Source organism: Mya arenaria, chromosome 13, assembly GCF_026914265.1.
Source record: "Mya arenaria isolate MELC-2E11 chromosome 13, ASM2691426v1".
NCBI lineage: Eukaryota > Metazoa > Mollusca > Bivalvia > Myida > Myidae > Mya > Mya arenaria.
This window is the reverse complement of record NC_069134.1, coordinates 10,402,533-10,415,805: the sequence shown is the minus strand read 5'-3', so window position 1 is coordinate 10,415,805 and position 13,273 is coordinate 10,402,533. Positions and strand designations below refer to the sequence as shown.

Below are 13,273 nucleotides of genomic sequence, written 5' to 3'. Positions count from 1 at the left end.
TTTTTAAAAGAAGCCATTTCAATCCCCCACTTTGGCTTAAGGTCTTACAAAAAACACAAGAGGTTTAACAAAAAAGAAAGAATTCTAAGACAGCTAAATTAATATTCTTCATCAAAACATAGTTTGACAATTATCCTGTCAACAATACTTGATTTAATACGGCATCTTAATAGATTGCCATAATTTTCCATGTAAATCCATTGATCTATTCCACGGACATAACCAATGGTGATTAAACAAACAATCCATTATTGATGAACATCAGTCTGTGAAAACAATAAGGACTCTATTTTAATTTTGGATTGTACTACTTTAAGCCATGAAACAACTCTTTAACAGTTTAACAAGTCAAAGAATTGTTACAGCCTTGATGTTCTTTCAGTTATGAGGCTGTGGACTTTAAAACTATCCTTTGAAACTTTTAAGTTGGTCAATTATTTACTGGTAGTTTCAATAGGATGGTTTCAATATTAAGAACACTCCATTCCGTTCAGGTAAATGTACTTCAAGTAGAGATATGTGTATACTGTACCATTGTTTTACAAGTCATTCAATGTTTAGGTAACATATTGCTGGGTATTGAATGTAGGCCCATGGAGCCCAGACGGAGCCCATATAAGTGGCGGTGATGGATCTGGCCAATTATTTTCATTTGTTTACTCTGTAAACACCGGCACCTGGGCTCTCCCGACATATAGTCAAGAAATCAGTCCCCGCTAACCAGTTAGAAACTCAATTTTCACTTTGTATTTTATATTGTAATTTCTTTTTCATGGTATACACACTTCTTAAGGGACTATTTTTACGAAAAGTATATAGAAGTAACAGACTCAATATAAGCCTAGTAACATGGGAGTGTGCTACCGGAATGTTACTTGGACCAGATAAATATTATGGTGCACTATTTCATTTTGACTAGATATTCCTTAATATTTGTTTGACTAGTAAAGAATATTCTATGCTTGAATTTAATCAAACAAAATTATTAAAAAAATCAATAAAAAAATCGCAACTCAGATTGTAATGATGTTAAACTTTACCATTTACAGCACACGATATATACACAAACTAGACAATTAAAAGCATAAGTCGTACAATTTATCATTTTCTTTATCTTCTTTTGAAGATCTATCCAGACATCATTTTCACCAGGTGCTTGTCAAATCACAGAAATTTATGTCTGAAACATCTGAGGGACCATGATTGAATGCACACTTCAAAATTTTCAGGAAATTCAACTCTGTCAAATTTGAAGAATAAAAATGTTAAACAGAGACCTGCCTAACCACAATCACTGTAGGAGCATTTACACAGTGCTTGGAATTCAACTGAGGCTTATCAGTAAAATACTTATTCCAAACCATCACACTTTTGACACAATCACATGGTCATTTTACATGAAAGTGTTTCACTACCTTGTATACAGTTGATGATAAATATTTGTTCAGACATATTAACATAAAGCTCTTACTTTTCCATAACGTTGAGCATATGATCCAGTGAGGAGCGAGTGAAAGATGATGATGGTTTCATCAAGGTCCCATATAAACACACGTTCAAGGTCAGACTCCGGCCCTGGGGATGGCACTGGGCGCCGACCGCCCCCTGGCTTATTTTTAGGATTCTTGCCTGCTGAAAGAGCAAAGAAATTTGTAACAACATATGCCATCCTAAATAATTTTTTATATTTCCTTGGTTGAAACCAACGCTATAGTGACTAACATACAACAAGTGCACTCAAATGGAGATCAAAGCTCGGGTCTTCTACCGTAAAAGGCAGACACCTTTTTTAACAAAAAGACTCTAGAAATTGCAAGATATAAAATTCACATTCTTTTACTATTATCAGGTCATAACTGATTCTTTTATTCTAAGCAATCTAAGTGCCGTGACTGGGAAATAACATAACACAAAAGATGACGACTCTGAGTCTGGAGACATCTTCATCAATTTTTTTTATGCAAATTAGATATTTTGAATAGAAGTTTTGGGGGCATTTTCTTGAGGGTATATTTTGATTTAAGTATTACAATTTGAGTATACTTACTACGTCCAGACTGTGAACTGGTGGGTGATGGTGAGGAGGGGATGGGATGGTACTGGCCACTCGGGTCACCTGCAATACACAAGGGGTAACACATTTATTTAACGCTCCACAAAGACTGTGTAAGATTTATCAGGGGCTTGTAGCTTCAAGGCATACATAAGCCTTCTGTAAATCTTCCTAAATCATGTGGAAATGTATTTTTATACAAAAGGCATAAATTTATGTAAAACATCTCATGCAAAAACTTGCAGAAAAAATCAACAGTTATAACACAGCAACAAGTCTAGGCAAAGTCATCGAAGTTGCAAGCACCAGTTATGTACACATTAATTACAAATTAAAAATTCAGCACTTCTTTTTACGCTGCCTATTACGGCTATTGAAATCATTCTATTCATCATCCTTTCAATTATAAAGAAAATTACACGGTAATGATAGAGGCAGCGGTTCCTTGCCTTAGGGATTCTGGCGATTTCTACTTCAATCTTTCAAATAAAGACTCAGTAGAGAACCTTTATTATGAAATAATTGCGCTGTGTATAAACTGAGGTATCAAACTACATCTTTTTTTCCAGCTTAAAATGTCTAGATAAGTAACCAGGTATGCAGCAGTTTGAATAGAAGTATCAATTTTCATAATAGCAATATAAATTAGAAATTGATTAGTTAATCAAAAAAATTTCCCAAATTCTGTAATAAAATTTGTATGCAAATGACGATAACAATCTAATCAGTATCTCTTATCGACAAACTTCTACATATGAATGAAGTTGTAACAACTTGTTGAAATTCGGCGTTTGTTTCCTCTTACTGTTTACTTTCTAGAATAACACAAGAACACTGCCGTTTTTATGATAAAGATCGAAATTTGAAATAGAAGCAGCCAATAGTTAGAATGGAAAAATCTCATGTGATATTAATTGCGACTTTGCAGTTCACAACAATGATATAAGTAACTTGAGGACTCTTTGTAACACCACTGTGAAGAGTATTCAAAAGGGGCTGTAACTCTAGCCCTCCATTATTTTATGGGTCTGTGGGCTTGCTAACATATGGTCGACCCGAGATGGGTGGTTAACGTGCTGTCTTTATTTGAATTATAAAACCACGATTAATTGCAGGTGTTTAAAAGGTAGAAGGTACGCTATTTAAGATCCATAAACGGAACATCTTTGCGTGACAGGGTCTGCATGCACATAAGCACAAAATTATTGAATGCTTTGCTCAAACAAAGACTGTAACATAAGGAGGATTAATTCATTTATTTTTCGTGCAAACATGACAAACACATTAACAGACATATTTTATGTAAATTACAAAAATAGCACTTTTAAAATACAGATTTAAAAAATTCTGTTTAATAACCTCGATCAGCTACAGTAAAAGTCTGGAAAACCATACTTGATTTCAAAGCAAAATTACATACACAACTTTGTAGAGCTACTGTTCATATAAAAATATAATTACAAAATATGATATAACTACACAAATCAATTTTACATAAAGAAAATGAGACTGATATTGCACCAATGAGATCACCGGACAAATTCACATCTAATCATTTAGAAGAGCTCTGACAACCAAAAAACAAAAGTATAAGCCAATTTTAATTTAGTCTGTTATTGTTTTTATTAAGTTCCTTATTTAGAAGCTAATTGGCATGTGCAAAGGTCAATATAAAGGCATTCATGCCGCATTGCATACCGAACACTAAGGAAGTCAGCATTTGTGTCTGGTCTTTTAAACCATAAGTCGGCGCGGGGCCGACATAATAGTTTAAAAAACAACAACAAAAAACACTAACTATTACATATTACAGACAGCCACTGACTGAAGCACATTTAATGGAGTTTTAGATGTCACTTTCTGTAAAAAAATCCCATGGCAGCTAATGTATATCTAACATCCATAAAAAAATCACCCATTTTATATACAAGTCAAGAATACCTACAATAACATTGTAATTAAACAAACAGTTTTGCAACACCCCTGACTGCTTGGCAGCCTTTCTGAAGGAAAATGAATTTCAAAATTATTTTAATGTGTTCTATATGACCATTTATCTATGTCAAAACAAGCGGGACGGCTGTTTTGCATTGTCACCATTTTCAGAAATGTATTGCTTTCCCCCTTTCCCAACAACGGAGCGCCTGGGACATCAATTAGTTTAAGTCACCAAAATCCTTAACAAAATTAATATACAGAAACCATTTCAATGGTGCTTTAAAGATTTACCTGACAGAAAAACAGGAAAATTCAATGTTTTCTTCATTTCATTATTCATCCAAAGACATATTTATTAATGACATAAGGATTTTATACAGCGTTATGACTTTATCCGTAACAGAAATAATCTGTAAAAAAATGAATTCAAATATACCATCAATTTGACAAATTGCATTTTAATGTCGAAATGTCAGGCTTCCTTTAAAAGCCTATAGAAAGATTAAAATATCTTTGTTCATTATATGACAATATGTTTTAATATTTAGCGACATAAATCTATTTTGGAATCCACTTTCACACCCAAAAACACCCTAAATGGCCATTAAACTCAACGTTTTTGAAATATATCCATTACGGCACCCTCAGGTAAGTACAATGCAAAAGAAAATGTTCAATAAAATCATATTTTATCAATTTCATTTTTCTGATAAAACTTGATCCAAAGATAAACATAAGAATGATAATCCTGGGGTCAAGAACAATGGAACAATTATTTATATCTGGGTTTGAATGCTGAACTCTTTCAACCAGGTACTTGTCAACCATCTGTCTGATTTATAACATAGCGCTCTGATAAAATAAAGGGTGTGGAGCTGTTTTCCTTAAATAAATCATTCAATTATTAAGATATAAAAAATGGTTAAAATCTTTAAATAGTTGCATAATAGATAAATTTAGCAAAAATATAATAGCTGATTTGAATTCAAGTTGCTGGGGGGGGGGGAATTCACACATATCCTCAGTCTGAATTTGAGACTCAGAGAAATTTAAATTTAATTTAAATTTGCTCTCCAATCAGGCAAACATCTTATGCCAAAGTTAGTTATAATAAAGATACTTCGAAACATTTAAGAATTGAGATTCCTTAGCCAGAGTCTGAAACTCACACTCGGGTGTTTAAAAAATAGGAAAAGTTCGAAGTTTTTAATGACCACAAATTGAGAAAAAAAGACAAAAAATGCAGACTCGACCTTTCTTAAGTTATTTAAGCAATAACTGAGTTAACCATCATCTGGTCAGATTTAAAATCATTCAAATAATGTCACATAAATATAAGAGAGAATGTTAATCCAGAATCAGTTAGGTGACATTTTAACGATCTTCTTTAACCCTTTTTTTTACCGTAACTCTTTTTTGACTTTCAAACTAAGTAACAATGTACGGATAGTCCATGGATTGTTTTGATATGTATCAGGAAAAAATTACCAAAGTAATAAAAGACAAAAATGTTTTAGATCAAAATCATTGCTCCCAGTTTAAGACTGACACATTTATCACACATTGGTGAATGTTTCCATTGAAAATCACTGAAAAATGTGGATGTCAATGTCATGAAATTTAAATCAAAATGAAGTTAATGGCAGAAAGGAAATTTATGTATGAATGAAAGATCTGATTTTAAACATTTATTGGCACTAATCTGAAAGTGTTCACATGTACATGAGCTTACTCTGTCACATAGAACGGTCGGTTTTCAGAGGAAAAAAACACCAGTTAAAAGTGACTCGCTCATGTTTTTGGACCAAAAATGAGTTTTCCTGATAATGCATCTGAAAACACTTATTTTATCATTATTTTACTCTATGATATCGAATTTGCAGAAAAAAGTACAGTTATAGCATAAATAAGTATTTTGGTTTTAGTGGGGTTCGAACCCACACCAGGCAAATCAATAAAAAATAGAATACAGCCGGCTAGTCCACACGGCCACCAGGACTTTAACAAAGCTGTTAGCGATACATTGATAACATCATGTGATAATGTCCATCAACCAATCACGCAACACTTACAGCCGTAATTTTCAATTACGTTACAAACACTAATGAAACATTTGCTGAAGGGTTCCAGCTTTTGATATTTTTGTTTTAAAACTCCTTATAATTTGTCACACTTTATTACGTAATTAAAAAAAAGAACTCAATTTTACAAAACATGAGTTAGTCACTTAAAAGTCAGTTATTAACGACTTTAGAAACAGTCAAATCAACAAATATGTAAATTTTCACATTGGAAAAACAAAAAAATGTTTTCAATGCAATCATTGGCATATTCTTCTCTTTACATCTTTATGCCTATAAAGCCCGAAACAAATATTTTCATTTTATCCCTTAGGCCCATCCCTGAGGCTAAACTGACTGAAGAGTTTGGGCACACAGAAGGTCTGGAACATTGCCTTTCTTAAACTAATTGAAATCCTGCTGATTACTCATTCACATGAAAAACATTGAAAATTAATCACACTACTATCCTATTGTCAAGTTTTTATGAGCTGGGACACATATTCAATATTACGGCCATTGTTTGTTTCAGCAGTGGTTAATTCTACATTGGAAAATAACAGCCTCAATAAATCAACCCCACATAATAAATGGTAAAAATTTACTTTCCAAATACTCTGCAATTTTTCAAACCCTATGACAGATTATTACTGGAGTCTTTCAAGTTTTAATGATGAATTATGCTGGTGCTTTACAAGCGAAAGCACCCAGTTGCTTCTGTGCAATTTTAATGAAATATTTTTCCGCAAAAGAATACATGCATTGTTGCCCTCGCCTGTAAAATAGCTGCTTTTTTCACGTGGTTCAATATTTTATATCATAGCAAATATTTTAACAATAAAATCATCAAAGGCAAACATCAAAAGCCGATCAGTTGAGCAGATTAAAGAACTAAAACATGACTTTGTTGGATATGAATATTTTTAGTCATATTATTTGCTGCAGTGTGAAAGCTTATTGCACATTCGCCTGCCAACATGGCGGTAAGGAATAGAAACTAGCTAGATGGCCAAGTTCCATTGACACTAATTTTCGAAGAAGATGAAAACAACTTTATAATACCAGTTTCATCTTCAAAATGCAATGATGTAACTTAGTTATAATAGCGCCGTGGAGTGAACACCAACTCTCATCTGTTGTTTTAAATTCTTTTGAAAAAGGGACATAACTCAACAATTATTAGAATCAGAGTCATGGGGCTTCGTGTACACACAGGCATTTACTCTGGCAACATATGTACTAAGGTTCATATCTAGAAAGATTTTGGAGTTATGGCCAAATTGTTTGAGATTTTGCAGACAATAACAAAACCAATGCTATCACAATGCTAACAAAACCAATGCTATCACAATGCTACAACCTTTTTTCTTTGAAAAAAAGACATACTAAAATTGTCATCAATGCGTTTAAACAGACAGTCTCTTTAAGCATTATATACAAGTTAGGATAAAGCAAACAAAAAAAATATTGTGGACAAGCATGTGTCATGGAGAACTGGGCTATAAATATAACAGTGTAAGATGGCCATTTCAATTTGTTGATGTCAATCAATACAGTTATGGGGAGATATTGGTGCAAATGCTGTTACATTCTCCTATTCTCAGACATTTTGACAGCCTATCTGGACTGTAATGGCAGATTTATACATACCACCATTTTCTACAAGTCAATAACTCAGGAGTTTTTCATGATCAAATCCATTACATAGGACCAAGAACAGAATGGCTCACTCAAGGACAAACAATTCAATCTGTTGCAGAAATTTGATGGACTATGTATTCAGCGTGACATCGTACACAAGGAATAGGACTTGAAAAGTTCTGTCCTAGAACTAACTATATATATTTAGGTTATACTTAATTACTTGATTAACTGGATAATGCGGACACCTATAAGTTTCCTATGTAGATACAAGTACTTGTGTACTATTTGAGAGGCCAACAGAAGGGTTGTCTGGCAGGCTTCCACCCATAACCTCTTCTGTCAGAGGCTGAAACCTTAACCACTAGACCACTCTCACAAAACAGAGATTTTTAACTCTTTATAACATCTTTTTTTTTAACAAGACAGTTTGTGCAGTTCCTGACTTGTTGAATGGTGTGAGTATCCTGCTTTAAATCACATGGCTGTTCTTAGATTAATAAACAGATTTCTGCTGGCATGCTCTAATTGTGTGGCTTCTAGGCCAAGGTGGTTATTATCCTTTCATTATAGAATAGTATGGTCAGAGCTTCAGACTGGTTGCCGGTCATCGACAGGGTGACAGTTTCTGGTCGGTCACATGGGAGACCTTTGAAGGCTTCATACCGCGATTTTTACCTGACCAGTGCTCATCAAAGCAATAATAACCTAGCGTCCATAATTATCTCTAATCATCATAAACCACACATTCTTGTCAGAACTTGCAAATGAAAAATTCTCACCCTACAATCAATGATTATTATTTCTGACAATGAGCATAAATAACACACCTTTAAGGAAAAAGTTGTAAATGTGAAAAATGTAGGAGACAGTCTTCCCAATATACTTTTGATGATATTCTGCCACGGCTGTTTTCTTCAACCTTGAGGTAATTTAGTCAATGTGTTTATTGAAAATTACAAGAAAATTATGTTATTGACAGAAAGTTTATGACTGCGTTAAAAATATATTTTAAAGACCAAGATAATTATTAGGTGGCTCTGGAAAGAATACTTGCTGCCCCAAACAGTGGAAAATCGCGTCAAGTATGTTTCGCTGAACATTCATGCCACTGTTAACAATTTTAATCCGGTTCATTCAAGGTTGAAAACATTATTTTTACATTGTTGACTGCCACAGTTATGAAAACTTACACACATTAAGATAGGAAATGTTTGATGACATGCAACACTACCAAACAATAAGTAAGACAAATGGCACAGTGACAAGAACCATGCAGACAGATGCATGAGCCGGCTTGTTTGGGGCATGGATCCGCAACCAAGGTGATGGGTCGTGCTACACATGCGGTATATGTAATCTGTATTGGTAACATGTGTACTAGATTTGAGGCAGCCAAAAATCTTAACACAAACACAACTACCAGAGCACTTTGACATTCGCAACATTCAATCATTCTGCAGTTTAAGGTAAACAAAAGAAAAAAGAACATGGTCTTTGAAACAGCTTGACATACAAAGAGATGTCCAACTTTCTAAGCTGACCCAAGATGACCCAATGGCCATAAACCTGGCTGGAGACTACTGAGAGACTTAATACAGATCATCCTGGTACAAATTTTTATGGCTAGTACTTAATTTGTGTGTAAATTTCCTCTCAATTTGGTCAGGCATTAAATTGTCTAGAAGTGCATGTGGGGACACTGGTCAAAGGAATTCGATGTCATAAACATGTCTAACTAAACTTTAGTCACACTTGACCTCAGCGGTCAGTCCTGACCTTGACGACCTGTAGTTACAGGGAGTGACCATTTCCCATGATACCAGCCAAGTGATGTTTGATTTAAAATATTGAAATATTTAAGACTCTACAGATAAAACCTTTGATGATTTGCTTTCTAATGCCAAGGTTATGAGTTCATAAAAAAAACAAAATGCATACATGCTACAGAAAATACTTTCATGCAAAGCTGACAAAAGACTATTAAGGCCATAGAAATTACTGCAAAAAATGATATAACTGACAGAATAAACCACAGGCATCAGTCCCAGATATAACTGAGGATAAAAACCACAGGCAACAGTAGTAGACATAACTGAGAATATAAACCACAGGCAACAATAGCAGACATAGCTGACAATATAAACCACAGGGTAATGACTGTGCTGGCTGACAAGACACGTTTGGGGCACAACAAGTTGGGTACCTGTAGAGTTAGTCGGAGATTGGAGGTCCATATGTGACCCCTGTGTGCTCGCCACTGAAGAATGTAACGTCCGACATACATCATCACAAGCTAAATGAGGACAAGGCCAATATTGTATGGTATGTCGAATACATGATCATGTATGTAAAGAGCACGGAATCTCTTATGTTTTTGGTCATGTTACAAAATGTATGTATCATAATCTTTCTTTAATTTTTTTGCCACTATATCTCTAGAATAAAAACAGCAAGGTTTCCACACAGTTGATACTAAACTCTCAACTATATACCATACAAAAGCCTGTTCTAGTTGTTCAAAATCAAAATTACTTGACAACGCTGATGATGAAAACAGCACCAAGGCTATAACAATACCTGGACTAATTCTCTTTGAAATAATTGTCTACGATTCTAACAGCCGATTTACACTCACACAAGCAATACTCACCAGCATTAATTGTATTTTCCCTGGGCAGGTCTAGCACATATGTGGGGTTGCTAGAAGGCACTGCGGTGGTTGACCCAGGCAGGGAGGAGGAGAAGGGGTAGGGGTAGTAGCCCGCCAACGCCTGCGCCTGGGCTTGGGCCGACTGATAGCTGTAGTTCTGGTAACTGTCAACAGCCTGCTGACAGATAATCATACAGTCAGTAATAAGTTCTGCTTTTATAGATGTAACCCCATAACACATGAAAATGGAATACATATAGTAAATTATAGTTTTTTATAAAAATGCTTAACCATTAACCCTCTTAAAGAAGTTAATATTTCAATTCATATTAAAGCTTTATTGCCAATATTTTGCAATTTTTATATAAATTCCAAGAAGGTTGCCTTTTTACATTTTTGGACCTTAAGACTTCTCCTTTCATAAGATTTCCTTCTTTGTAAGTTTCATTAGAAATGTGAGAGCTCCAGTTCTGAGTAGGCATGTTATGGGGAGTGCAAACATATCATAGTATCAATTCATCTGCAAAATGAGAATTTAATTTGAACAGAAAAATACTAACTGCCTTATATAAAACATTCTCACAGCTTTTCCAATGTTGTATCAGTACTTAAAATACAGTTAGAGCTAATCAAAATTTCTCAATAAATATTAATGCATACTTTTAAACCAAACAATATAATAGCTAAAAGAACTAAATATCTCAAAAGATAAAATTACAGATTTTAAAGTTTAACTGCCCAAAACAGGAAAAGTGAATGTATGGATTGCAAAACATACAATTTCAACTAAAAAACAGTTGTTGTTTTTTAAATTTAATCAAGGGGAAAATAAATGCTGCTAACATCTGAATTTTGACAGGCAAAATGGATAATTTTAAGGAAAATTGCTAATGTACGATAACTTATATGCAACAATGCACTATCAAATAGTTTACTATTATTGTCAATGCTGTGATTTCCAACCCTTTATATTCAGACTGAGATTTGAGATACAGATTGTCTTGATCCTGATCCGTCCGGACCTTCCAGCATCTTGATTGTTTGCTGAACCTCCAGGGAGAAATTCCCCGACAAAAAATAACTTTCATTCCGCCGCACTGTAATTTAATTGAGCTAAAATCCCCTCAATCCTTGTGGACATCTATATAAAAAGGACCCCCTCAAATTTTACATGATGGTGATGTTTCTGCCGTGTCAACCAATGCCATATTCTTGAATCCCGCATGTTAAATTACCCGAGGCAGACATGTATTCTGCACTGATCATGGACATGAATTTTTATGGGGATTAACTGAAAATGATCCATTGTTAAAAATCATGATAAACATGTAGCGCTAAATGCCGCTTAGTTTAATATTCATATTGATAAAATTCAGAATTGCCTTAAGGGGAGATGTGCGTGAAATTGAAGAAAATGGTCCGAAACGGAGAAAGCTAATTAAATATAGTATAAAATATTAGATGGGTGACTGAACTTCAAATAAATCTCTCCACAGCGTCGATAGTGAAGATAACCAGTGTCACTTTCTGTTGTGAATTAAATACCATTAAATTAGTTTTAAATTAGTTTGTTTTATAAAAATGTCCAAAATAGGTGAGAAATAAATAATACACATTAAGCCGATGGATATAGTTTCATAGTGTAAACATTTTTTGATAAAAACAGGCACATAACCGCAAATATGTTGCGGATGTAAGTCATACTCGCCATAAAATTATGCCAACTTCATAAAAATAAACAACAACAGTGTGTTCAATGTATTTACAACTTAGGATGACACTGGCATAGTATTTTGTCTTCTATTTCTAACTATACACATCATAAGTGCTCTTTGAGTATACTATATAAACTAAAAGTAATTGGGTTTTATGACTAGGGCAGGTTCAGTCCGCAGACTGGTGTCCTATAAGAGAGAGGTGGTCAGGGTCTCGGCCAGGCATCAGACTCAGGAACTCCTGGATGAAAGTGACTTACATATACTACAAAACCATTTCATGTTCTATAGAACTGTTTGTGAATATCATTTTCAAGATTGAAAGAGAGGTGTGAGTACCTGTTGTGAGTAAGCTGAGGATGATGTGGTACTGTTGGTCGTGCCGCCATACGAGTTGTTCCCTGAAAAAATCACATGTAATACTGATATATATATCTAATTATGAAGAAAATTTCTGCAATGTACGAAGTACAAATATTTTTGTAGATATTATCTTTCCTCTGGGAATGGGTTTTGACTGTACAATTTAAAAAATTGAGTTCTACAATCTATTGCCCTAAAAGTCAAACTACTTGCTTTCTCTGTGGCTATTTAAATGTCATAAACTACTATATACTATAAGCATAAGTGAGTGTATTGTGATTTGCAAAGCGTTATTCAGACCCTACCTGTGTAAGGGAAGGGTGAAACACCAGAGGGGTACGTGGTCACCGGGGAATATCCCGGAGCATACTGCAGACCAGGCAGTGGCTGCTTTACCTTGACTGAAAAACACAAACATGCACATTTACTCTTTAAACAGACATTGCAAACAAATAACTTGGTAGTCAATATCATTAAAACATATACAAACAATCCTTATTGGTCCAAAATATAAACTACTGTTAAGACTCTAAATTGATTTAAAACCAGAACACCAGATGTACATGGATGCTTTTATTTGCATAATGAAGGGGAATAAAACAATGGACATTGTTCTCAGATTCATGGGACTTTTTATACATCTATGTTTTTTAACTGGTAATATGAATCAAAGTTTCATCGAATGTATTGGATTGTATTAGTTTATTACACCCAGGATGATAGAGTGGGTTATGGACCACATGCTGTACTGGTACTTGTACATGTAGCTATTGGTAAATGTAAAAAATGCAGTCCGGTTTAAACTTGTATATGGTCGCTAATAGTCATAGTAAATGACATGGTGCACAAA

General features: G+C 34.3%; 1 protein-coding gene across 17 annotated transcripts in view; it reads right to left on the bottom strand.

Moving 5' to 3' along the window:
* LOC128213462 (eyes absent homolog 1-like) overlaps window positions 1–13,273 on the bottom strand; it is a 125,290-nt gene that overhangs the window by 14,392 nt on the left and 97,625 nt on the right. For 11 of the 17 annotated variants that reach the window (XM_052919179.1, XM_052919173.1, XM_052919186.1 and 8 more), the window contains 6 exons: window positions 12,729–12,824; window positions 12,400–12,461; window positions 10,346–10,523; window positions 9,899–9,988; window positions 2,048–2,116; window positions 1,472–1,632 (listed from right to left, as the gene is read on the bottom strand). In XM_052919179.1, the coding sequence (XP_052775139.1) occupies window positions 1,472–1,632; window positions 2,048–2,116; window positions 9,899–9,988; window positions 10,346–10,523; window positions 12,400–12,461; window positions 12,729–12,824 (656 nt within the window). The remainder of the gene's footprint in view (window positions 1–1,471; window positions 1,633–2,047; window positions 2,117–9,898; window positions 9,989–10,345; window positions 10,524–12,399; window positions 12,462–12,728; window positions 12,825–13,273) is intronic. The other 6 variants (XM_052919180.1, XM_052919190.1, XM_052919182.1 and 3 more) reach the window with 5 other exon arrangements.